The sequence below is a fragment of the Hoplias malabaricus genome, chromosome 4, assembly GCF_029633855.1.
Source record: "Hoplias malabaricus isolate fHopMal1 chromosome 4, fHopMal1.hap1, whole genome shotgun sequence".
NCBI classification, from domain to species: domain Eukaryota; kingdom Metazoa; phylum Chordata; class Actinopteri; order Characiformes; family Erythrinidae; genus Hoplias; species Hoplias malabaricus.
Genome location: NC_089803.1, coordinates 29,850,198 through 29,878,015, shown reverse-complemented (window position 1 = coordinate 29,878,015; position 27,818 = coordinate 29,850,198). Strand labels below are relative to the sequence as shown.

The 27,818-nt window shown below is 36.7% G+C and overlaps 1 protein-coding gene and 1 long non-coding RNA gene across 6 annotated transcripts in view; one reads left to right on the top strand and one right to left on the bottom strand.

Moving 5' to 3' along the window:
- Window positions 1-4,068, bottom strand: part of stra6 (signaling receptor and transporter of retinol STRA6) — a 19,171-nt gene extending 15,103 nt beyond the window's left edge. Inside the window, exons 1-2 of one of the 5 annotated variants that reach the window (XM_066668552.1) lie at window positions 3,936-4,068; window positions 425-788 (exon numbers count right to left, since the gene is read on the bottom strand). In XM_066668552.1, the coding sequence (XP_066524649.1) occupies window positions 425-504 (80 nt within the window). In that variant the 5' untranslated portion in view covers window positions 505-788; window positions 3,936-4,068. Of the gene's footprint in view, window positions 1-424; window positions 789-2,583; window positions 2,666-2,872; window positions 2,891-3,775; window positions 3,913-3,935 lie in introns of those variants that run through there. The other 4 variants (XM_066668557.1, XM_066668553.1, XM_066668555.1 and 1 more) reach the window with 4 other exon arrangements.
- On the top strand, window positions 3,688-27,818 carry LOC136694764 (uncharacterized). The gene is made up of 3 exons (XR_010802237.1): window positions 3,688-3,804; window positions 6,986-7,161; window positions 27,672-27,818. It is a non-coding gene; the product is annotated as an uncharacterized lncRNA (long non-coding RNA).

Sequence of the window (27,818 nt, the reverse complement as noted above, 5' to 3'; positions counted from 1 at the left end):
CTGTGTCTGTGTGGGTTTCCTGCGGGTGCTGTGGTTTTCTCCCACAGTCCGAAAACACATGATGGTAGGTGAGTTGGCTACTCAAATGTGTGTGAATGACTTGTTGAGTGTGATGGACTGGCACCCTCTACAGGGTGTGTCCCTATCTTGTGAACAATGATTCTGGGTATGCCCCTGACCCAGCGCGACACTGAACTGGATAAGTGGTTACATACAATAAATGAATGAATGAATCAAATAGAGAAGGTACTCTAGCTAAATGGTGAAGAACCATTTAATGTGTAAAAACATTTAAGAAATCATTTTATTATGAATATTTTTTACATATTTTTTTTTCCGTAAAAGACGGAAGAAAATATTTTTAATCTTACAAATGGCATTACATCGATGTTTAATAAACAAACACAAGGAAAAATGTACTTACTCAACAGGAGTCTTAGTGGGTACAGCATTTTCATACCATTCCGAGTAGTCATAGTAGTCCTTTCCAGCTTCTGCACTCATTGTGCTAGCTTAAACAGATATATCAGTATATCAAAGGGATCCAGTAAGGGACAGAGGTATGGAGTTCTCTTCCCCCTTTCAGTGGGACACAGACTGTTCTTCTCCTGTTCAGTTGTGCTATGCAAGAAAAAAAAAAACTTCCCTTCAAAGTTTGTAAGGTACTGTGAAGTCAACACTTCTGAACAGTAGTGGGACAGGTCCGTGCTGCAGTTTGCCACCCCCAAACTCCTCTACCCCTGTACAGGCCTTCTTTTTCAGACAGGGATTAACACCAAACTAGAAACCTGGGAGAATGAGAGAGAGAGAGAGAGAGAGAGAGAGAGAGAGAGAGAGAGAGAGAGAGAGAGAATGGGTGTGAAAGCTGGGAGCGCAGCGTTTCTGACAGGGGAAGCCAATCTCTAGAGCCACCTGTGGCTTACTGGGATTAGGTGGCCTTCCAGGGGTGGGCTGTTGTCCAGCATAAACTTATAATGCCCTCAGCTACATGCGTGTGGGATGGGAACAACCCAGGAAAATTCAGCCTATCAGTCATTTACCCTTTCCATTGTGAAAACAGGGAAACTCAGATGTGTGGGTGCTCCTTTCCACTTCACACTTTTTTTTTCACTGTGGAGATTCCTAATGATGAATCAAAGAAAGGAACAGGAGGCAAATTGTCTACTGTACATCCTCCCCCACACACACATACTACAGTGATCTCAATCGCATCAGCCAATGGTTTTGCCATAACATGTAAATCTTCAGAAAAAGAAACCCTTACAAACAAACCAAACAATATTGAAACATGTATATGTGCTCAGAACATATTAATTTACTGTTTAGTCACCTATTGATCATCATTGTTATATACAAAGATATAACAAATTTACCAACATGGTGCACTTATAAAACATACAATGGTGCTTTGTATTCTTAAACCTGCTGATGATTTAATAGGAGCAAGTATGCAAATATTGTTCTATAACACACACACACACACACACATACACACACACAAAGACATAGTGGTAATGTCCACACAAATCCCATTTCATCAGATTTAAGAAACACTTGGCCTGTCTGTGGCTTTCTTTAACTGTTTCAGCTTCAGATAACTGGAGAATCTAATTGAGGGTGGATTTTATATTATATACATATATTCTTCAGCACCAATTACACACTTTAAACAAACATTTTAACACTGCATTTTCAACAGTTATCCAAGGGCCGCCGCACTCCACTCAACCCCCCCTTCATTTTTTTAATTGTCTCTGTGTTGGTATTCAAGTTTTGTAACCTAAGTCCCAGTGTTGGGGTTGGTTTTGCCACTCTCATTATGCAGGGATTACAGTTAAAGACAGTTTTTATAAAAGGTTCCAAAACCACTCTTAAAATAAGAGGGGACAACAGCCTCCAGAATCAGATTCATCCCCCTGTGAGAAAAAAAAAAAAAGTCTGGACAAATAGAGGTCGCTGAACAAAGAATGCTTTGAAGACTTACATCACCAAGATGGCTGTGGACATGGGCCAGAGAGTTTGTTTGCACCAGGTGGGGAAATGATACTCGGTTTTGATGGTGTAACTAAGGCTGAGCAGTAAATTATGAACAAAAAACTTGTTGTTAAGTCAGTTGGCAGAAATTTTTTCCCCAAAAAAATGACTAACTATTACATTGTGGTGTATTATTTAGTACATGAAAAAACTTGGCTTGGCTAATAACTTGTATTTTGAATATGGGCTGAAGAGTGCTTCCTGAAGAGTGTTTATATACTATAAGATATCCCTTTACAAATACCCCCCCCCCCACAAAAAGAAACCATGCATTATGAACAAATTTGCTCACATGACATGCATTTAAATCATTATAACCAGAATCATAGTTGTCTAAAGCCTACAGGCATGTTGTATACAGTGGCTGCGTGGCTAGATCTGGGTGCTACAGTCAAATATCCACTCTGGCATGGTTAACTAGAAATGGGATCCTATCTGTGTCTTGAATCTCTAACATGGCTGAATCTAATTAAAGACACAGTAGCATGAATCAGACAAAACAAGACAGACGTCCTCTCTAATGATTTCATATCCGCAATCATCACTCACAGTCTCTAGGGAGCCCACATCAGTCGGTTAAAGGAACAAGAAGTCTCCATGGTGCTAACCTAGGTATGCCAATGATAGATTGGCACATTTAATGTCGAATAAAAAACAAACATCAATCACGGACACAGGACAGGTGACGGCTTAATCTCCAACCTTAATGTGTCAATGACCAGCTTAAAGAAGACATGTAGTTCACAGCTGCCCTTGATTTAATTTTAACAAAACTATTATCAGCTATCCATATTTACATTATTTCATATTGTAGCACTTTAGGAATAGCTCAACAAACCTTCAAACCAGGGATGTACTCTGTCTCTGGCAGTTTCTAAACATTGAGGTGGGTTTAACTAGGCAATTTAAGCTCAGAGAATTCAACAAGAATGTGTTATAGAAGGGTCCATGTCATGTCAAAATGTCCGTTACTTTTTTTTCTGAAAATAAAAAAACCCTAAAATGTACTCTTTTTCACATGTAAAGATAATGACTTTTTAGTTATCCTAGCCAAGAATAAGGTAAGACAGATTGCCCAGTTTTAAATGTCTGTTTATAAATATTTTTGGTGTACCTCATTTCAAGAATTCACAGTGAAATTAATCTGCAATCCACAGTGAAATTCTACAGCGTACCGCGACCATGAGAGAGATAACGTGAAAAAAGATGATTTGAGATGAGATGACCTACAGCGTGTTCAACTTGAACTGGCTCTAAACACGGTAGCCAATCAGAACAGAGCATATTCATATATTCAATCGTACATTAGCAAAAACTTCCTGGTTGAGTACAAATAATACGTCAGAAAATTGTGACAAATTTTGTTACATGAAATAAATTAATTGGACATCAAATTGAATAACAATAATGAATAGGCACTTGAACGGACAGAACTTAGTGAGCTTGGGACCTAACAGAAACATTTTTTAACACGTTGATATACTTCTCTACGACTCGTTTAACAATAGTGCATGATATACCTGCTTTTAAGCGAAATATAATTAAGTTAAATATCAAACTTTATCAAAATTGTTTTAGAGACGTATTTTTCGTCTCACAGCGTTAGCAACGTTAATAATACCGTTGGCGTTCTATTCCACTAAGAGTGTTAGTGTTAATATTTCCCAAACCCCAGTTTGAAATCGTAATTAAACATCCATGTTGAATTAAAGCAGTTTTTTTCCATCTTAATGCCACTCACCAGCTTTCCCAAAGCAACAGTGGTTGCAGGTAAAGTGAGTTGAATCCACTCTTTTCAGCATTAAACATTTATTCTTTTGTGTGTGTTATATAACAATAAGCCGTAAAACTAATCGGTTGTGATCTTTAACCAAGAAATACTGAGGCTAGTTTTCACTTACCACAGTGTGACTAAGTCTTATTGGGAGAATTATATGACTTCTTCAGTGAGCAATAGTGAAAGGGACATTGAAAATTGTATTAAAAGCAGATAAGATTAAAGGTGCAAAGAGATTCACAGACAGGAGCTCCTTGTTTATGGTAGATGGCACATTCAAAATAATATAAATTAAAAGGAGTGGCCTAATTTAAGTTCTTGCCAAAGTACCCCACAACAAAAAACAAGGACACACATTGTCTTTGATGTAAAGCACTGGATAAACATGTTTGGTTCCAAATTGACTAAGTATGATCATCTTTGGCTTTATAGGTAAAGGCTTTATTTACGATACTTAAAAAGTTAATATTTCAGTCTTTTATCACAGCCCATAAAATGGCAAATCAATGGCATTTCTATTGGAAAACGTTTGCATAATTCTTCAGTATGGGAGTGAAATAACTATATTTATACAGTGTTAACACATCTGTGTTTCTCTATGAGTCTCTGTTTCTGGGTATGAAAACTATAAGAAATTAGTCGCCCACATTCAACATATCTACAAAATCCCCACTTTTTCATCATAAATCACAAGTATAATGGCAGTTTAACCAAATGTGCTAGGAAGTCAGCCTAGGAAGTAACCATATTTTAGTGTTGATTCACTCATCCCAAGCATATGTTTCATTTATTAGTGTAAGGATAAAAGGATTGCCATGGTCTACTATGCATAATAATAATAATATTCTTCAGTCTGTAGCAAATTAAAGTGATTCAAAATATTTAAATGGATAATAATGTACTACCCATGCATTGCAGCAAAAAATAATTACCCACACCATATGGTTTCTGTGTTGTATTATTTGCAGTAGATCTCCTTACCTTTTCTTAGACTCCTTTGCAGTACACAAAGTTAAAAATAGTCCATTCAAACATGTTCTATGCTCCCCTTTCTGTTTTTAAATATGCAGGTTTCCCAACCTAAAACTCTTCGGTACCTGATTTTTTACATTTTGAATGGAGACAGAAATACCTGAACACTGCAGGAAGTCTCACCAGACTTTGACCCCATCTTTTAGATCTTGGTAATGAACCTGAAGAAGGAAAAAAGGAAAAAAAAAACATGGTGAAAGTGCAGTGGGTGCTGCAGCAGGACGCAACTTGGCTGAAGTTCAAAGAAGTGACCTTTTATTAGTGGTATATTCACATATGAACATATTGATATCAGCAAGATATATTTTGCTGGACATGACCAAATATTGGTGTTTTATTTTTTATGGTCTTATAAAGGCACTGCTGTGAAAACACATGCCATTGAGCAGTATTCTCTGTTTTACAGCACCTTTGATTATCACTGGCAGCCAGTGCCCTAACATAATCAGTTTACAGTCTTTGGTGTTCCATTTGTACTACTAGCAAAACAACAGATATTATGGCAGCAGCGTAAATGCCACTAATCAACATTGTATGGAATTGTACCCTGAAAAAAGTAAATCATTAACAAAAAAAAAACAGTTTATGATTATAAATAATTCTGAAGAACTATCTGTTAAAATTGAAGATGAGGACTTTGTTTTGAGACTGTAAACATTAATTTTAATCAACTGGGTCTGTACAGGCTCATGCTGAATGTAAAGTATCTACTTCAGGACCGTTCTGAAGCTGTAGTCCAGCTCAGAGTGAAAGATGGGGAGATTATATAAGCAAGCTCTGTCTCTACAGTGCAGTAAAAACTATAGTGAAAACGTATGCATTTACAAGCCATTGCTTTGTACATTCTCTGCACAAAGGTAAGCTAACTCTAGGACTAGGTTAAAAACCTGTCTGAAAAAAAATCCAGATATTTTTTGGGTCCAGATATCAGTTAAGCAGCTAACTTATTTTTATGAGACGTATATATATTAAGGCCTGGCCTCGTGTAAGGCCACAGATTATTTTGCTTAATGCTTACTATTTTGCTTAATGAGATGAACATTTCCAGTTTAACTGTGGTAAAGAAGGAGAAAATAATGGAGGTGCTACTCCTAAGTTGCTCTCTTTCTGGTGTCACTCTAAGCCTAGGCTCTTTTCAGGAGCAGGTGATCCTGTCTGGACCTTCCCTTTCTAACTGCAAAAATTAACGTCAAGTAACTGAGTGCATCCCAAAGGCTATTGATCACTGGTGGTAAGAATGTTGCTGTCATTTTAGGCACAAAATACCTTAAGAGGCTAAAAGGCTAAGTTATGGGAGAGTGTGGTGTACCCTAAACTAATTTCGTTTTTTTTACAAAATAAAGGTACAACTTTTTTTTGTTTATACAAGCAGAACTCAGATGCAAATACAAACTTTTTCCTCAAAGTTTGGACACAGTTCTCTTCAAAGTAGCACATGTACATATGATACAACTTACCCCAAAGCCAAGGTCAGTTGTAAAACATTGAGGAACTAATGGTTATTTGCAAAAACACTTGGTAAATCAGCACTCTGTGTCTCCTAAAACTGAAATATATTTTGTTTGCAAATATTTTAAATTATAATAAATATAACATCCAAAGAAACAGCTGTTTTGAATTGATGTGCATATGATTTAGAATACTCACAATGTTCAGTGGGAGTCTGATATTAGACTAACCCCACCAAGAATAAGCTTTCTTTTAGCTTGTTCTTACTGTTGGTTTGGGCTTCTAACTGTTGTTATATTACAGGCACATTTATTATTTAAAAATGTATTTAAATAGTATTTGTTTGAATCCTGTGTTTTATACACAATTCAGTAAACAAAAACAATTGGAAGAAAGTTACTTTTATGGCTGTGCAGTAAATGTTTCAACAAATTATCCAAATGTTAATTGCAGACTTGGCTGCTATGGCATTGGGGGAACAAATATCGAACAAGCCAAAAAAAAAAAAAAATCTAATCTTTTTTAAATAATCTTTGTCTTATCCTGGGGAAAACAACTCTTATATATATATATATATATATATATATATATATATATATATATATATATATATATATATTTTTTTTTTTTTTTCTTCTATAATTGAACTACATAATTTTGACCATACTTAACTGTAGCTCCTTCTGATCTCAGAGCCACATCCTGTTGCTGAAATAGACACCTCCAGTGGGACCCTCCCTTCATCTCCAAGAGTTGCAACCCCCACAGAGCAGCCTAGAAAAAATATAGAGTCTGACTCATATGACCTTATTCAATTTTCCCATGATGACACCCCATCACAAAGCCTTGAGCCCTTAGTGTGTATTCTGGTAAGTAAAGACATGTCTTTCTCTATAGATTAATCAGTTGCCTTAATGCATTTAAGGTTAAAGCACAGACATTATTCTTTCTAATATCTCATTTACATTTGTCACTGAGTGATAAATATACCTTGCCTTTTTGAGCTGTCGGTTTGTTGACCTGAATGGGTGCCCTGAAGCCCTAATACAGATTCACTCGTTGCCCCTACCATTATGGACTGACACTGGGAAGACTCTAGAGTCATGTGCCTGATTTCCAAGGTTGCTGTGCTAAGGCACATTCTATTAGTGAGTGGCAGTTGTAATCAATGAGCCTTGCAGCGCTCAATTAGAGTGTAATTGGATTGGTGTGTGTTCCTGCTTTTCTCTGCGTTCCGTTTAACAGAAGGCTCTGGACGCACTTATCACAGCTGACAACTATAATGCCACTGCAATGAAGCAGTTTCTGTCCTTTTCAGAATAAATACACCCAATCATCTACACTGTTATGAACAGACATGTGTTTCCTGTTAAACTGCAGGTGACACATGGGTTGCCCTGATGTCAAGAAAATTGTAGATTTTTAACTAGAAGTGTGTATATATATATATATATATATATATATATATATATATATATATATATATATATATATATATATATATATATATATACACACACACTTTGTTTGAAAATATATTTTTACAATATTTACACTAATTTGCCTTATCAGCTGATTAAGGGCTTGATTATGAGGAGTTGAATCAGGCTCCTTAGAGCACAAGAAATCACAAATAAAATGTGGGGTAAAAAACACTTGAACAAAGACATTGGGCTTTTAGCTACATTCTTAAAAATATGGTTCTCTAATATTTTTTAGTAAAGTAAATGATTCTGAATAGAACTGTAAGTTCTGTATGTGAGAACCATATGTAGCACATTCTCTATCAATTCTGTGTATAGTACCTTTTTGAAAATGGTTCTATACAACAGAAAGAGTTTTTCTTTTTTGATTGTCTTCTTTACACAATAGAAGAACCATATTTGGTGATATTTAGAACCATTTTCTAAAAGGCATAACACAGAATCATATACAACACATTCTCAATCAACCTGAAGATCCGTTTAGGTATGGAGAGAACCGTTTAACAATGCACATTGTTCTATAAAGAACACATAATTCTTAACAGAAACCATGCCTTTGCTGAAGAACCCTTGAGGTTCCATCATTTTTAAGTGTGTATGGCATCCATATTACCAAGTATTTTTTATTCTCAGCACTGCGGTGACCCTGTGAAGTGGATTGGACACAGCAGTGCTGCTGGAGTTTTTAAACAGTGTCCACTCACTGTTCACTCTGTTAGACACACCCCATTGGTCCACCTTGTAAATATAAAGTAGGATATAGTATAGCTCATCAGTTGCTGTACAGTTTATGTTGGTCATCTTTTAGTCCTTCATCAGTGGACACAGGACGCTGTTGGCCAGGTATTTTTGGTTGTTGGACCATCCTCAGTTCAGTGACAGTGAGGGCTTTAAAAAATCTAGCAGCCCTGCTGTCTGATCCACTTGTACCAGCACAACACATACTAACACACCACCACCATGTCAGTGTCTCAGCAACGCTGAGACTGATCCACAGCTCTGATCATACCTGCTCTCTCGTGGTCCTGACCATTTGAAGAGCACAGTGAAAGGGGGATAATAAAGTATACAGAGAGACAAAAACCGATAGACAATAGTCTGTAAATGTAGAACTACAAACTGTATGGTCAGTGGAGCTGATAAAATGTACAGTGAATGTAGATACAAGGTAGCTGTTCTTAATTCAGTGTTCATTCAGGGTATGTTGTATAAAGCTTTTAAGATTAAATTAGCTGTGTAAAAATAAGAAAGAATTGTATAAGCCAAGATTGGGAAAGACATGTCTGTATGTTAGATGGCTGGCTGCAGTGTATATGACTAATGGATACCTGTGTGAGTTTATATTAGTGCATGTTTGAGTAAGCTTTTTTTTGAGACAGGGAGGGGATTGCTTACATTGGACGAGTGCTGATCTAGATGTTTGTTTAGGAGTAAAATGAAGACCTTTGATCTAAAGTATAGTAAAGGGGAGAGTTCAGAGAGTGTAGAATGGATTTAACACAATGAATGAACACTTGCTGTAAACTTAATATTGAATTTTGAAAATTCACATTGTTTTTCAGCATTTCAAGATAAACAGATAAACATGTATTTTGAACTGATGGCCACATCCACATTAAAATAAGCTTCTGTGCTTAAATGTTTGTGTATAGGTAGTTTGAATATGGCAATGTGTGTGTAGAATGAAGCTCGCAGATACGTTTGGAATTGATTGTATCTGAAGCAGAGATGGAAATCGTATAATTTGCATGTAAAATACGGCTGGAATAATGGCATAGCTACCAGGCGACAAATGTTCAAATGGAAAATAAAGGGACAGAATTTGGCTAAACATTATGCGAATATGTCCTTGACATCTTCACTGAAACACAGTAACTGAAGCATACTGACTGAAGCACCATGGTATCATCATTATAAAGACGGAGCAACCATAATGTTGACTTTGTCTTTAATTACTCGTTCTCCCCTGGATGCTTTGTTAGCTCCCTGCTTGGCTCGTCTGCCCTTGACTGGAACGTGTTAGTGAGTTGTGTGTGCCACATTACGGCGTCTGCAGTGCCAAGTCTTATTGGCACTAATCATAACATGGTGATGCTGTGACAGGAACAAGCCTGCTTTAATTAAATACCGAGGCACCCAACAAAGATCACCACTCGCTAAAGCTGGTGCAGTAGGGCAGAACAGAGTGCTTATTACTTACAGTTAATTCCTTCCTTATTTATGTTTTATATTCAGTGAATGAAATGGTTTATCAGAAATGTAAAATTTTAATAACAAACCATATTGTCTTTAAAATGGTTGGGTTACCAATGAAGGAGACCTTATCTTATATTTGAATGTATGTTAATGTAACTACATTTTGTTAAGTGGTGACTGTTACTATGGTGACAGTAAAAGCTTGTAGAATTTATTGAGTATTATCTAGATGTAACTCTGCCCTTGACTTCATTCAGTACACATGCCTTTGCTGCATGCTTGCAAAAAGACTTTCCTTCCCCTCTACTCTTAGAACCTGCCCTATATTTGGAAACATGCATTTTAAAAAAGGAAATGCTCTGTCATGACATTGATAGCTTATTTGATCATTGATAACATATTTCATAGAGTTTAATAAACACCACAAGGACATTAAAAAAATCATTGATTGTAACTGGAAAGAGTTTTTAGGAATTATTTGCATTTTATTGTCCTGATTAGTGATTAGAATTTGTAACGTGATGCCCCCTGATGTGTTTCCACCATTGCCCTACTGTGTTTTCCTTGTCATGACTGACCTTGGCATCTGCTCCTTTCCTCAAGCTTCCACACACCATGCTGCCCTTTTAATAAGACCTGCCCTGCTTCCATTATGAGCCCTGCACAGAGGCTGAATACAAACATGCTGTAAAAATGTACTCCTGCAAATTAGTGCTGTAATTAATGGCTGAAATTTATGATGGCCTAGGGAGTATTTTAGTCAAAGACTAATTGTGTGCACGTGTTGTTATCAGGAGAAGAGTCTTTATGTTGGTGATGAATGATGTTGGTGCACACGTTTGTTCGACATGTTGAAGATCTGCCTGCTGGGGGGTTAATCAGTTGCCTATTAAATGCAAGCGCTTTTCTAAAACATTTATGCAATTAATTTTATTCTTGCATCAATAATAGCATTTTTAATTTCGGCTAATGTTTTTATTTCTATTCAACATTTGAAGCATCATTAACTAAAGGGATTCAGAAGCGTAATAAACATTTTGCAATTTCAGGTCGTTGTCTCAGGTGACATTCTTTATGCATTTTAATAACGTATTAAAAACTCTGAATATCTGTCTGCATTTGTTACTTTAGGGAAATTTTGTACGATGATTAGATCTAATATGTATGATTAGAAGATCACTCTTGTTATGCTTATAGTGAGATTTATGCAGAAACACGAAGCGAAAATACAGGTTATGCATTTTAATTTGCTTCCTTGGTCTCATCATATATTTATTTATTTTTGCTTCATGTTTGTTGAAAATATTTTTAGCTAACGAACTGGTATGAGGCACGTGCATAATGCAGCCTGGTTCATAGTGGAGTAACATGCTATGTATTGCTTAGTTTGCATTATGCTAAAGTAGAATATGTCAACATAAGCATTATAAGTTATTCAGTGTGCCTGTCAGAACCAATGTGCTCCTCTTCTCTGAAATCCTGAAATGTTGTGTCAGAGTTTTGAGACACTGGGAGTTGCGAGCTCTCATCTCTTGTTCCTTTCATCAAACAACATTGTTTTCGTCAGGAAGACTGTGATTGTCTGTGTGTGTGTATTTTTTGTATTTTGTGAAGCACCACAGTTCATGCCAATGAAACTAAGAGATTCAAGTTAGTTTTTGTGGTTAGATTTCTAGTGCCTCAAGCTTAACACCACTTACAATAGTAGCTGCTAATATATGCCACAGTCATTTTTATCCAATTTATCCAAACGTATTGTGCTACTCTGCCAATTTTAATATGTCAGTTTTTATTTCCCAACTATAATTGTTCCGTCTCCTCGTGAGACAGGAGTTGTTTTAAAGGCACTAAAAAGGTAATTTGCTATTTTTCTCTTGATGTTTGTCAAAGCAGGAACCAGAAGAAACTCAGCCAGCAGTTATTGCAGTTATTGATATGGAGCATGAAATTACTATTTGAAGCAATTCCAGCGGGCTTACACTGGATTCACCCACGTTGCCCTAGAGTTTTGTGGAACTCTTTTTTGCTGTTATTAGATTACACAAGGCCAGCAGAACTGAGTTTTCATTTAATTTGCCGACTGGCCAAGGCAGCACAGATGCTTATTGTCAGCCTGATAGATTGGTTTGGCTCATTGCGGGAAGACCACTTTTTATTGTTTTACTATTTTTATTTAGTTTTTTATTCATTTGCAATTTGTCCGAGCAGATCTTGTCTCTACTTACAGAGGTTATTGCCAGTGTTTAGTGTAGACCCCTTTTATCACAGTTTCCCATACCTTATCTGTGTCAGATTTCAACACCAGTCATAAAACTGTATAGCCTTCTTTGTCAAGCTGAAGGTGAGGAAACATTTTGCACTTATAGGTAGATAACTCATAGATCTCATTTGTTATCTATGACCCCTTTCAAAGTTATATTATAAGAGAGAATGAGAGAGACAGCTTTGTATTATTTACAACTTAATTTATCTGAAAAAAATGGGTAAACAAAATTAACAGGTTGTATTTTCAAATGTAATGTACAAATTTACTGTACATCCTCTATGCATCAGGGTTTTATATTTATAAAACCTAATATAAACATTTTACACACATTTGTTTTGGTGATTGTGGATAATGTTCAGTTCACTATTGCTTACAATTTTATAAACTTCAAAAAATATTCTCTCATCTTTCAGACCCTCTAATCTATAAAGAAACAAAGTTACTGACAGATAACCTTGAGTAACTACTTGTAATTACTTTCTGGAGGTTTAAATTGTTGGTGTAAAATAGTACCATAGTAAAAAAAAGGAAGATGTAGAAATAATTAAAAAAAAAAAAAAAAAAAATATATATATATATATATATATATATATATATATATATATATATATATATATATATTATGGATTAATTCTGTGTTCTACAGGTTTGACTTAGCTTCCAAACAAAGCTTCTTCTTGTGCTTGTCATGCTGCCCTCTAACTAAAAAGCCTCATAAACATGTCAAACCCTGGGATTTATGATTACGTGCATGTTTCGCATAGGCTGCACGCACATGACACACAGTCTGAAACATGGGTGTCTGTTTTGATTGTTGACGTTAATTTCAAGAAAAGATGGTAAATTTACACCCAGTTTATTTTGACACCCTCGATGGTTAGAGGACTGAGCTCGGTACTGGAAAGTTGTGATTAAGTCCCCATGACTGATAGCAACATCCACGGTTGAGGTGCCCAAGAGCAAGGCACTGAACCAACAACAGCTGCCCGGGCTTCAGGAATGGCTGTCCCCCTCTCTGTGTGTGTGTTCACAGCCCCTAGTGCACTAGTGTATGTGTGTGTTCACTGCCACAAATACTTTATTGTATGTTGTACAATAACAGATCATTACACATTATTATTATTATGGTCCCTGCAGCCACCCATGAGTGTGCATGTGAGGAACACAAGTGAAGTGTGGCCCTTTATTTATTTTATATAGGTTTAAAGCGGTAGTCACTAGAAGTTTCTGTGCATCCTTTTTGCAGCCTTCAGTAAGAATGGCAATAAGGCAGCAACAGCACTAGCCTTTATCTCAAAATTCCTCAAGATACAGATGAAGAATGATTAGAGCCTGTTTTTGTTTACAGCTGTCTTACTAACAGTGCATAGGGGAAGATATGCACATGAGTTTATTAATTTAAAATATCATTATGCTACATTATGTTTGTAGTCTGAATTGGATCATCAGATGATCATATTAGCAGACAAGCCTGTCTCATCAGCATGTCTCATCATCCTCTAACAAATTCATGTGTTTCAACCACTAGTTTTCTAATAAGACCCGTATGTCTGCACACTCTTCTCCAGAATCTGGGCTTTAGAGGTGCAGCATGTGTCTATATATTACTTTAGAAGTAGTACAAATAAACTGTAAAATATGAAGTTCATGATTCAAAAGGGGCGGCACGGTGGTGCAGCAGGTAGTGTCGCAGTCACACAGCTCCAGGGACCTGGAGGTTGTGGGTTCAAGTCCCGCTCTGGGTGACTGTCTGTGAGGAGTTTGGTGTGTTCTCCCCGTGTCCGTGTGGGTTTCCTCTGGGTGCTCCGGTTTCCTCCCACAGTCCAAAAACACACGTTGGTAGGTGAATTGGCGACTCAAAAGTGTCTGTAGGTGTGAGTGTGTGTGTGTTGCCCTGTGAAGGACTGGTGCCCCCTCCAGGATGTATTCCTGCCTTGCGCCCAATGATTCCAGGTAGGCTCTGGACCCAGCACGACCACGACTGGATAAGCGGTTACAGATAATGAATGAATGAACTATTCAAAAGCATTTTTCTAGTAGTATCATAAGCTGAAATCTGTTCTGTGCCTGTTTGAAAAACAGCACTTCGGCTCTGAAAGGTGGTCTTTGTTGTGTTTTGTCTGCTTGCTCACTGGAGGTTCCTTTGACTAATGTACTAGTGTGTTGGTCAACCTCTGGTGCTTGGTAGTTAAACTACAGAGAGGCACTGTGAAGAATTTGCCTAGTGCACCTTTAAAGGAGGTCTGAAGGGCCTATTCTACCATTAGGTACTGGACTTTAAAGACCCCTGTGAGAGGCTGCATGGAATATCAGGGATAGCAATGAAGATTTTAGGACACTTCCAGTTTTTTCCAGTACTCTTTTGAAGTCATTACCATCTTAGGACCCATCAAGCATGCAGCTAATTTTCTGAGTAATGGTATATTAATGTTTCCACAAACCACCCAGTGAAATTAAAATGGTAAGATATCTCATCAGTTATGATCTTTATTATGCTTCAATTCACATCATGATGTTACCGGTTCCAAATGGATCAAGTGAAGGAAAAAATGCTGTCCTTTCAGAGCTTCGCTGCAGATCATGACTTCTGCTTTCTTCATCGCAAATTGAGCATTCAGTGGCTGTAGAACTGGCTTCATGCCGATGCTTTGAATGTGCATCAGCAGTTAGTGAGATGTTTGTAAAAGTCAGCCTTGTACAAATGACCTGACAGGCCCTGATGTTTCATCTAAGGCCCCACTGTGTAAGGAGAGGCTCACATATGTCCACATTCCCACAGAGATCATTCATCAGCTTCAAATACTGCACACACATGGGCACCAGCATAAAGCAAAGCCTGTGACACCGTTTATAAATATCTGAAGATACAACAAAGCAAGGCACTTTGTAAGTGATATTTTTAATTTATTTTGGGCATGACAAGAGGAGAGTTAGGTGAAGTGATTCTTTCCTATCCACTAAAAGGGATCATGCAGAAATGTGTTGGTCAGCTTGTCCTACCGGCAGCTCATTGCAAATAGTGTAGGACTTCTGATTGAAGCTGAAATTTAAGATCATATTTGGTAGTTATTTTATAGTGATATTTTGGATGGCTGTGTTATGACTGTGTTAAATGAGCACCAAGAAAAACATTTAGTCTGTTATGACCAGTCCAGACCAGCATATTACATATTTGTGGGCTTTTTGACCAATCAAGGCTTTCACATGACTCAAGAAACATACATCATTTTGGTCAAACTCATGCAGAGTTGTTGTATTGCACAGATGGTGTTAATGTATGGCACAGATGATGTAGCAGTAGAAATGCAATATATTCTTGTTTGTCCATATTGTGCTGCCCTCAATTTGTTATTTTTCTTTCAATAAATACTTTTTTTTACTACTTAGGTGCTGTTTGTATTCCCTATATTTCTGTGTGTTTGATGTTCTTTGTTCTTTGTGCTATCATTCTGAACACTATCATAACACATTTCAAAGTCTGAAACATTTTGTAGAGCATTTCCCCCAAAGCATCCTGGCACCCAGCAAAAACTTGAAAAGACGCTTTAAAGCTGGACAGTGTCAGCTGTCTGAACAACGTTAATATTTGGCTGAATATGAAAGATGAAAAGTCGTCTGCAAAAACATCCCTCTACATCTAAAATTTGTTGAAATGTGGTAAATGGTCTGAAAAAAGATGTCTGTCTTGAGCTAAGTTTGGACCAGATCAAGCTCAAGCTCAAATTTTTATGTCTATTTTTGGGTTAAGTACAGGCCATGATTTTTTAACCCAAAAAACAAAGTTCATATAATGTCTGGTGTTTGATGAGTAAATATGAGACTGCCTTTTGCATTGTGTTTCTGGCTTGTTAAGCTTTTATTAGGAATCATGACTCTTAACTTGCAGTCAGTGAATTGATTATTATAAATGTTTCATAAAATTTCAGGTTTGTGTTATCTTTTGTTGCCAGTTGTTACTTTTTTACGCAAACGTTCTACAAATTTCCTTAGACTCTTCTGATCTACTTTTAAGCAGTTCTCAGGCTCAGAAATGTATTTGTTGAAGCCCTACTTTAAAGAATATGACTGCCTCTGTGCCCTGTTAGTCTTTATTTCCACTTAACAAATGAGGATGATAGTTTTTTCATTTTGCAAGCTGCACTGTGAATACGAGAGCATGACTGCCTTCTTAAATTAATCAGTTAATTACAAATACCTAATAAAATGGGCATGTAGAGTGCATACCTTTTTAGAGTAGTACTGCCTGCTCGTCTGAGTCTCTCCAATCACAGTGCTGGACGTGCGTTTTTTTGAGAGCACAAAGACAGGTTTAAATAGAGCAAAGTGAGCTGTGACTCATTCTCATTTAAATGAAAAGTTGATGAAACTGTCCATTTTAAACAGAGCTGTTTAGACATGAGGAGATCTGTGTTGTTATGTTTGATTCTTGTGGCATTTTTACAAAAGCATGTCACAATGAAGGTCCCAGTAAACTGTGTTAATTTATGGAAAAGGAGTATGATATTTTAAAGAAACCCAAACAGCCCATAATACTTGACAAATTATGCTGTTGCGGGAAGAGTGACTATTGCAGGTCAGCTTTAAGACAAACAATAAATCACCACAAATAAAATGGTGATCTCACTGTGCTGATGCTGACTGATATAGTGTAATCTCTGAGTCATTCTTCTTTCAGGAAATGAGCCCCTTGGAGGGGTGCAGCCACTGGACATATGTTCTCATGTGTGCTGGTGTCTTCTAATGATTGCTTCATGGTGCATATCCTGCGCATTGTGCAAGTCACTAGATACTCATTTATACACGGGACACCCCCAAGTGGCCCCAAATTGTCTGTCTGTTAATATCTGTGGTAATCAATGACTGGGAAGTGTGTTATAGAAGATCCTCTCAAGTCCTCATATGACACCACAGTTCTGATAAAATACGTGCAGCTACTATAGAGAAGTTAATGGGATATTGAATGGTGTCTGTTGATAATGGGTATAGAATATAGAGACTTGGTATCTTAATAAATTATGTTGTAAAATGTTTTCTTGGCTTTTAGTGGATATTGTCAGTACTTACACTTGACCCTCATAAATGTTATATTTTGTTATAAAGGTATTTAACAGGCACTACTCTCAAATCGAAAGGTTTTCCTCTGTTGTGTAAGTTTGGAAATCTTAATTCCCTGTGATGGTAAGAATATAACTGACCCTGCCTAAGTGGGTAGTGATATACACCAAAGCATTGGATAAACATTATTGAATTTGAAGTTTGGAAGATATGTTTAAACCTTTTTTTGTTGCTGATTTTTTTTTATTGGAATCAAGAAGGAAATATAAAAAGGGTTTAACCTTGTGTAGAAAACATACAAACCTCATATATGGGGAAAATTTGACCATTTGTTAAAAGCAATATAATACCATTTTTTTCATTTATTCTCTTACATTTTTATTTAACATAATAAACTACAAGGAAACATTTCCATATATTAACTGACCATATTAATTGGTTTGTAAATATTAAGAAATGTTATTAAATAAATTTAATATAAAGATTAAATATTAAACAGAATATGATGCCACACACTAAAACTGTTGGATTAGAAGCATTTTTTCCTTTAAATTACCCTTTGTATCCTTACTTCCCAAACAATTAAAACCTTTTAAATTAGGACGCTTTTACAAGTAGAATTTTGCTTCATCCTTGCTTGAAACAAGACTTCAGCAACTCCATGTGAGTCAATGGTCGCTGTTGTCTGATTCATCTCTTCATGATGCACAATGCATTTTCAGTGGGAGACTGCCTGGACTCCAGGCAAACCTGTCAGACTCACACATTGTGTGTCTGAAACCAGGCTGTTGTAGCACATGCAGAATGAGGCAGGGCATAGTCTTGTTGAATTAACTATGGATTTCCCAGGAAACATTATCACCTTGATGGTAGCATATGTTTTCCTAAAATCCCAGTATACCCCAATGGTATACCAATGGTACAATCACACATATGCAAGTCTCCCATTCTGTGGACACAGATTCAGTGAAGTAGTCCCAATCACATGTGGCTATTTTCATCACAGTAGTAACACAGTTTCTTGTGCTTTTGAGGTCACACACATACAACAATAGATTCCAACCTTGCCGTGAGGTTTCTTCAGATTCCTTGATGTTTTTCAATTTTTAATATATATTAGATGCCAAACAATCTTAATTCTTTGCAGTCTTGCACTGAGAAATATCATCTTTGAACTGTCTGACAGTTTGGCACAAAGTATTCAGAGACAAACCCATCTTTGCTTGCAAACTGAACTTTTTTGTATGCTTTTTATGTGTACCTGCTTACAGTGTATTTTTTGAATATTGTATAACCTATATACTGTATCGTGTAATGCTAATTCTTTACAGCTTTTTTTTTTTTTACTTTCTTACAGGAAACAAATTAAATCAAATGTTTTGATATTTACAAATTCTGAAGTTTGTTGGTGAAAATGGTTTATTTATTTAAATAGAGGGTCAAGACAGTTAACAAATCACAGATTCTTATGAGGATATTTTACAAATGTCCTAATCTTTTGCATATTTCAAAGAATTTTACTCAGAAACCTTAACAATTAAATATAGTATGAACATTTTTAACATTTGGTTTGTTCATTCTTTCCGTTAATTGCAACTATAAAACCACAACTACAAAAGCTGGGTAAACATCCTGTTAACACTGTAAATCATCTCACTCTCTTTTTTTTCAAATTATTAAAAGCATATCCCCTGAAATTAATGAATGTTGTAATAAAGGGAAAGTCTAAATAAACAAAATGCTAGCAATTTCAAGGTTACATTTATTTCTTATGAAATATAGGTGATTTTTGCCAGACCGCCTGCCGGACCGGCCTAGAAGAGGCATTTGCACTTACTGACTGACTGACTGACACCTAATATTGAAACACGTATGCGCGAATAGCATCCATCAGGGATTTCTAAATCACCAAAAATGTCTGGGATTTTGCTGTCTGATAATAATATGATAGTAATGTGATAATGTACAATTATTTGTCATTGTACAATGTACAACAAAATGTGTCTTCCCCATTTAACCCATTTGTGGCAGTGAACACACATCCAGAGTACTGTGCAGTTTTTCCCCCATCCCATTTCTTGCCATAAGCCCTAAATCCTTCATTAATATGTTCACTTTAATAACATTGTTGAAAGGTGAACAGAATGCGCAATGGTTGAATTGTTCAAGGGGTCAGAGTTGAATGCTGAATTGGGACACACTCGCACTGATTCAGCGCTGTAGCTCCACCATCCACCGTGGTGCAGCTCAGTGTTTTACTAGAGCCTTGAACAGAAATGTGTTGAACGTTGTTGAGGTTATATTTATCATAGTCTCTTCTTTGTTTGGAGAATGTTTCTGTGACCCAGCCTTTTGTGTTTTATACAATATATTTAACAAACACAAAGTCATGTTGTCTGTTCCTTTAATGACATAAATACACAAACACATCTCACCGTTACTGACTTTCTGAAGAGTAAATTACATCTGCACAGCTTTTTGTTTAACTTTACACGAAAACGAGCCAAATTACTGGATAATTAAAGCTAGAACACCATATTATAAATATCTAGTTCCAGCGATGCCCTGTTCCTTTATCCAGTGTAGATTACTTGGTTGATTAAAATGCTTGGTTTTAGAAATGTTCAAAACTTAAATGTTAAAATGTTATCTTGTTGCTTTCTGGTAAACGAGTTGCTTTAATGTCATCTCAACACGGTGCTTCAGTTTTGTAGCTTTGAATGAACAGAAAATAACAGGCTTTCCATGATCATACACTGTTAGCAATTGACGAGATAAACTATTTTTATAGTTTGTTATTATTTGTTCTCCAGACCTTCCAATGACAATCGTATGTATTTTGGGCTTTCCTGTTTTTGAAATACAAGAAACACCTCTTTAACAATGGCTATATGACTAATCGCGGTCCGGCTAAACTAGGTATGCTTAGTTTTTCTGAATTAAGTCTTATGAATCCAGTGATCGTTCAATGTTAATTGTTTTCTCATGTGCAAGAACGGATAGAAACACCTGTGGATTATTTCAGATCTAATGAAAAAGTGGCACATATTTCTTCCATTTCTCAAAGTCTAAATCTTCCAGTACTGTTCACACAACACTTTTTGAAGAGGTTGAAAATGAATTGTGTGTGAATATAATTTTTTTTAACCCACATGTTGGATAATGTGAATCACTGGATAGGTGGCAGGTAGTTGGTTTTAAACAGTAAGCTCCAGGGCAGTTTTATTTTTTAGCTCTGCTCCTCCTCCACTCTCTATGGGGACACACCTTCAGGAGATTTTTGTCACATGACCTAGACTCCTCATTAGTAAGCCAACAGATTACTATTTGCATATGGATACCCCGAGAAGCATGTGTGTGTTTGGCACATTAGGAATGGGTGGGGAGGATACTTTAACATTAACCGTATAGCAGACCTCTGAGCTAAGGGAAAATCATTGCTAACGCACTCATATTGCAACACATTAGAGTAAGGCTGATGATTGATTTCCAGCACCCTGGTCATCTATAATGGAGAATGGGTGACTCATTTTGTTTGTGAATGTATTAGTTACTGTCTCATATGCTTTTCACACATATTTAACACCTCCACCCCTACCCCCAGCTTATTTGTTTGATTGGGTTTCATAATGTGTTAAACTGCATGTTCACTTAATCTTGCTTTATAACAAAACAGATCTAAAGAAGGTACAGTAATGATGTTCAGTAGTGCAGAGCAACCTGTGGCTTTACAATCATTAAAACCTTGTTTAACCAATCAGAGAGGTGGCATTAGGGTGAGTCCCAAGCATTCAATTTCCCTGGAGACAAGGCGTGTGTCGTTGGTCCCTTTAGCACTAAATTTCAGGAACAATGCTTGATTGGTTCTTTCAAAAAGTCTATTATCTTCACATCGCAAATTGCATGTTTGCAGAATGCACCATCAATGCATTTCCCCTCAAATCGTATATTTAAGGTCCTGTGTGGGATCAAAATTATTTAAGTTATAGCCCTTTTATACAGAGCAGTAACATACTGAGCATTAGCCTCCATCTGGAGGGTTAAAAATAACATATTTTAAAACATATTAGAATTTCCGTATATCTTTTAATATTGTTCTGAAATACAGTTTAGGAAGCTCCTCTGTTCTCTTTGTTTATGTAATTTTTATGTTAATTTATAAATCAACATATATAAATCAGGCCCTAAGAAGCATCCCATTTTTATAGAAATGTACTGTAGCTTATGTGGAAAATAATTGTCCAATGAGGATGAAAGCATAGTTACTATGAGATGAGCTAGAAACTCTCCTTATGCTCAAATCAGTCCATAGTTTTTTTAAAAGACAAATTTGAAAGAGACATTTTATGTTTTGCTAGGTGGTGGGTCATTTTCAGAGCTGCAGTGACATTGACTCTGTGGTGGTGTATTAGTGTGTTGTGTTGGTATGAGTGGATCAGACACAGGACTGTTTTTGGTCCAGTGACACTGAGGGCTTTTTAAAACTGCTAGCACTGCTGTGTTGGATCCACTTGTACAAACAAGTGGATCCAAACGCTAATCATACCTGCTTCTGTGGTCCTATTGAGGTCTTGACATTTAAAGAACAAAATAGAAAAGAAGGGGTGAAGCACAGTATGCAGAGTAACAGATGGACTGCAGACTGTAATTGTCAAACTCTAAAGTGCTCACGGATGGCCAGTGGAGCTGAGAGAATGGACAATGGGTGTAGAAACAAGGAGGTGGTCTTAATGTTATGGCTGATCATTGTATCTGCAGTAACGGCTCTGTGTGATCTGAGTATTATCTTACATAAGTAGATCCAAGACTAATGATAAAAAAATCCTTCTTTTAAAAGCATTTTACTTCACAGACTTACCCTGCCACACTAAAAGAGATCTTCTCAATGGCTTGTGGTGGCATTTACATAGTGACAGTCAACACAGAGAGATTTACAAATGAGCACTATTAGTTTTCAAGGAGGAATCTCTGAGTGGAACCTGATAAAGGGGAGGTTTTTAAATCCTGCTGGGAGATTTTTCCTCTGGAGACGTGAAAGGCTCAGCTCTGTCTGCCTCTCTTTTATATAGTCACTCAGATTTCGCCGCCCCCACAGCCCTCGGCTGTTTGTGCAAGTTTTCAAAAGCTCTCGGCTGCTGAGTGTGTTCAGCATGATCATGCTTTGTTCTGCTTTCGTCTGCAGCCGAATGTGTGTCTTGTTTGAGGTTTTTTTTTTCTCTCTCCTTTTGGCCAATTTGCATTTTCTTGTTTGTTTTCATGCCACATGTGACTCGCTGACTGCGATTTGTTGTTATCAAAGAGTGTTTTAGTGGTAAAGGGATGTGTGCTACAGTTGTTTTAGATTTTTTTTTTTTTTTTTTTTTTTTTTTTTTTTTTTTTTTTTTTTTTTTATAAACCCACTCCCATTCAGTACATGAACCATGTTGAGAATAGTGGTCTGTCTGATTCTCCAAAGGCATTCTAAGTTATAGGAAATATATTATTTGTGAGCAGTGCTTGTTCACAGAGCAAATATTGCTTCTGTCAGATGAAAACCTTTTCTTTCTGTTTCTTTTGTTATTTAGGATAAGGTTTTCTGGTATTAATTGTGTCCACATTCATTCCATTTGCATTTATCGTTTCAAAGAAATCTTCAGGAATATGTTTTCACACAAAGTTCAGTCTTAAAATTAGGTTGCATTTTCTGCATTTTTCAAAATCAAACAAATTTATTCATAAGGTATGGGATGTGCAGTTGCCAGTCTATTAATATGGGTACACTAGCAGTTATTTTTTTATGCATTTTTGCATACAGTAATATAACTGAAAATCATAGCTACGTTTCTCTGAAATCTAATAAATGCAAACAAAAATTCTAATAATATGGTAATCCTAGTAAGAAAAACTATCTATTTTTTTATATCTATCTAGCCTACTATTTGCCCTGTGTGAAACTGCACATAGAAAATGGATTAACTCTACGTTATTGAAACAACAGGGAATTGCCACAACAATTTTCTTATTGATTTCTTAGAGAGACTGATATTTACTTGGCAAGAATATCCCCGTTTAAGGAAAAGTGTATTGAATTTTAGAGTTTTATCCAAGAAGGGATCTCCATCAAATGTTTATTCAGGTTTTTCCTCTATTCAAAACATTGAGGGCAACATCATCATCATCATCATCATCATCAACAACAACAATAATATGCATTGGATTTATTTGTTTTATGTTGCCAAATATGCATACAATATAGCTTTTTTAAATTCTAACATTAAGCATGGAAACAAAGATTAATGCAGAAACATGAAACGCAGATGTACAGACCATGTGATTGAAGTATAAGGTTAAAAGGTGATATAAGGCCAAATGAGAGAGGCAGATTTTGCCTGGTGTATGTTACAGTCATGAAAAAATCAGATGTGTTTTAAGATTAGATTTGAACAGGGAGAGAGAGAGAGAATGGATAGTCTGTTTAGGGGGTGAGGCAATTAAATTCAACCAAGTTGTTTATTTCTACTAATACCCCACTAATTCTCTTCATTTTTTCAGCACTTTTTGATTCATGGTTGGTGTCAGTGTGTATCTTTCCTTCTCTGTGTGTGTTGGATTTTATTTCCTCTCCATTGCTTATACCTGTGTGTCTTTTCCATCTCTTTGTCTTATCAGACTTATGCAATCCCCTGTCCATCTGTATATCTTTGCTCGTTTTACTCACTCTTTAATTACTCCCTTCTGCTTTACCCGTAAGTGCCCCTCCTCCACCTCCCCTGCCCACTATGTGCTGTCTCGCCTTATAACATTTCTGCCTCCACCTCTGAATTATTGACAAGTCTGGAGTCCCTGGAGGTTGAGCATGTGGAAAGCTGCCATCAGTCTCCAGTTTTAGCATGAAAATATGGACCTGTCTTTTATTTCAGTATAGATAGTCATACAACCAAAAAAGGGTCTTTTAAATTCAAGTCAAAGCTAGGATTTAGCTATGTTCTCTGTTTAATTCCAGTATTTGTGGTTCTCTTGACATTTTTATAAAAATCCTTTAAGTTAGATTAATCAAAACATTCATAAGGTTCAACTATTTGACAATAATGAGGGACATCCTAGGCCCATCAATTCTAAACGTGGTTTCCCCAGAAGATATTGTTTTGTTTGTTTGTCCAATTGTCAAGATCAGCTGCATTTTCACCATCTTTATATTTAAGTGAATGAATTGCTTTTCAAGTGGTCTGTAGAAAAAGCCCCTTCTTGAAACTGCTTGTAACAAATTATTTCCTTGCATGAGTAGCTTTGTAAGTCCTATTTAAATTCCTAAACAACATTAAAATTGTTATAATTCATTACGGGTTACACAAACCCTTGATGCTCATTGGAATTTCCATTGGAATAAAAAGTCTAATCAGGATGGGATATGTGGGTTGGAAATATGTATGTTATGGTATGATAAATTGCACATCTAACACTCCTTTGAGTGTCTTGTGGCCATTGTCTGTAGGTCTGTTTTTATTATAAAAATATAGTGTGTATTTCTGACTTTATTCTTGAAATGTTTTATATTAAAATTTCAATGCAATGTTTATGAAATAATGCTGTAATTATCTAACCTGACTTTTTTTTTTAAATTAGGTCTTTTATCCTTGTAACCATAACAATGAATACCAACAGTTCTTAATACCAATAATTCAGCTTCACCATTTAAGTTTAAACTTCACAGTTGGCTGTCCCATGACCTCTTGACAAGTGAACAGGAAGGATTAAGAACGGTAGTGACCTTAAGTCACCAATGCGAGTTCACAGAGTTCAGCCAAAATGAAAATAAGTAAGATTTCATGTCTGAATGTTGTTGCATTTTCATGGTTGGTGTTGTGTAACCTAAAAAGAATTCTTCAACCCATTTAGGTCTACGTCACTACTGCTTGCGCCAGACTGAAGAATATGTTGTGCGTTCATGTTTTCTTTTCCCCCTCTTGGGAATAAGAAGCTTATTTTATAAGACGATAAAAAATTGAAGCTTTGAGAAAATCCTTTATTCGAACAGACCACCGCTTTGTGCTGAAAAACACGACAGGGAGTGGGAGAATGCTGATTATTCAGCTCACAGGACCAGGCCTTGTGTCATAGATGGATCCAGTCTCATTGTTCTCCAATGATTATTTTTCACCTTTTATGTGTGGTGAATAGAAATAGCTGTCACCCCTGTGCTTTGAATGGTGTAGAGTCTCAAGGTTGCTATGTGATGTAGTACTGGATTGACTTTCTGAAGCTTTCAGCCCCTGCTGTGAAAAGCCATTTCTGCTACAGCTGTACCAGTATTGTAAGATCACCTGTTGCTTAGGAACCACCGTGACTAGAAGCATTGGTTTCCACTTCAACCAAGGTCTTGATATTATTCCTTAGAAGCAAAATGTTCATTATGTGTAATCTGCTGATTTAGAATACCAAAGGCCTAATGCGTTTAGATCAAATCCTTTCCAAGTCCCTGTGCAGAAATAATTTGCTCCTGATGTCACTAAATGCTCAGAGACTTCCTGGGATAATTTCGTGGAATATTTCATCCATTCATTAAAAACTAGGTTGAGGTTTAGTGCAAAGGCTATGAAAACTACTTTCAAAAGGTTAATTAGATAATTATTTACCTTCACTGTTATAGCATAGTTGTCCAGATTTGGTCAGGATTGCATGTTTGGACATGCCCACTCAGGGAGAATTTTCCTTGGTTTTGAGCCATTTTCCACATATTGTCAGAAGTTTGAACATCTTTTCATTCAATGTTTTTTCTTAGTTTTTCATTCTTTTCTACATGGTAAATAAATATGGAAGACATTAAAACTATGAAGGAACACATATGGAATTATGTAGTAAACAAAAAAGTGTTAAACAAACCAGAATATGTTTTATACTTTATATTCTTCAAAGTGGCCACCTTCTGCTTTGATGACAGCTTTGCACACACTTGGTGTTCTCTCAGTCAGCTTCATGAAGTCGTCATTTCGAATGGTTGTCAGTGAACAGCTGTGGCCTTGTCAAGAGTTAAAGGGGACATATCATACTTTTTTTAAACAAGTTAGAATAGGTCTATGGGCTATACAAAACATGTGGATGAAGCACAAAATTACTCTTGCATAAAGAGATCTCACCAATTCTATTTTTGGCAGTTTCAGTCCCCTTTCAGAATGAGCTGTTTAAGGGCTCTGTCACTTTTATGCACATAAGCTGTTGCTGGTCATGCCCCATCCATCCCATGTTTACGAGTAGCGTTTACCACACGTGAAAATGACAGAAAACAGAGGTGCTATCCAACCCTGTATGTTCAACCCTGAGTGTTTAACTAAAATTTCAAATATGCCTGCCAGTGTTATTGTGTGTGTGTGTGTGTGAATATAGTGGCAGTCTTTTAAGGTGGAACTGAAATTTCGAAGAACTCAACTTAGCACTTGTAAATAACTACACCATTTTTAAGGTGGTATGAAATAGTAAGCAACTTTTAGATTGTGCTTGTGTGTTTGGGGAAGTTTAAAAGTGTACTAGACAGTATAAAAACATAAGTATATGTTCACTGTTCACTTTTCAGCTTCAAAGTTTGGTTTATGACACTGTGGCACTGCGAGGCTTTAAAGGTCGTGGAGAGCAGCTGCGCAGTGCACGCCACCTCTAAATTTATTCCTGTGGCTATGTATGTAGACTATTATTTATTAACAATCCAACCTTGAGAAAAACAGTCACAGGTTTACTTCACCGCTGTTCCCTCAGCTCAGTTTCTCTTTTTTCCTCTTTTTTTTCCTGAAGGATAATTTCTCTTCATTTTCTGGTTATACACAAACTCTCCCTAACATGAGATGAGGGGACCTTTGTTAATTTGTGGGGCTGTACGCAATGTGTGTAGTGAGCGCATAGGACGGTCCGGCTCTGCCTGCACAAACACCTTCACCTTCATAGAACAACTTCAGGGTAGTTATTTGCAAATTTCCCTAGTGTGACGTTACAATACAGGAACCATCCAAACGGCTTGTAGAAGCATATGATTCCTGGCACCAAAATCTTTCAACTGACTCACAGAAAACTGATGGGTGTGTTTTTTTCATGCTTGGAGTGTTTATAGGAGCAGTAGAGACCCAAGTGGAAATACAAAAGCATGCAAAAAGTGAGTTTTGCATAATATGTTCCCTTTAATTTGTAGAACTGCTCGACATCCTAATGTGTTTGAGACCATAACTTGGGTTGCTCAGTGGTAGGGCTGGTACACAATTCTATAGAGTGAATAGACCAGCTTCACCAATGATAAGTGAGAAGATGTGTCCAAACTTTTGACTGGTACTGTGTACATATACATGTTCTGCTTTCTTATCATTTTCAGTGGCATTTCAGATTTGTCGATTTACATTTGTGTGCTTGTGATTTTGAGGTAGGTGTTGGAGTCTTCTCTGTGGCAAGGAGATGTCTCCGTCGCTTTTTCGCCCACTCACACTTGTGTCCTGCCCTGGAGATGAAATCAGCAGCTTAACTCTTCAAGGACCCACCAGCCTACACTAAGGGAATGGGGGCACCTCAC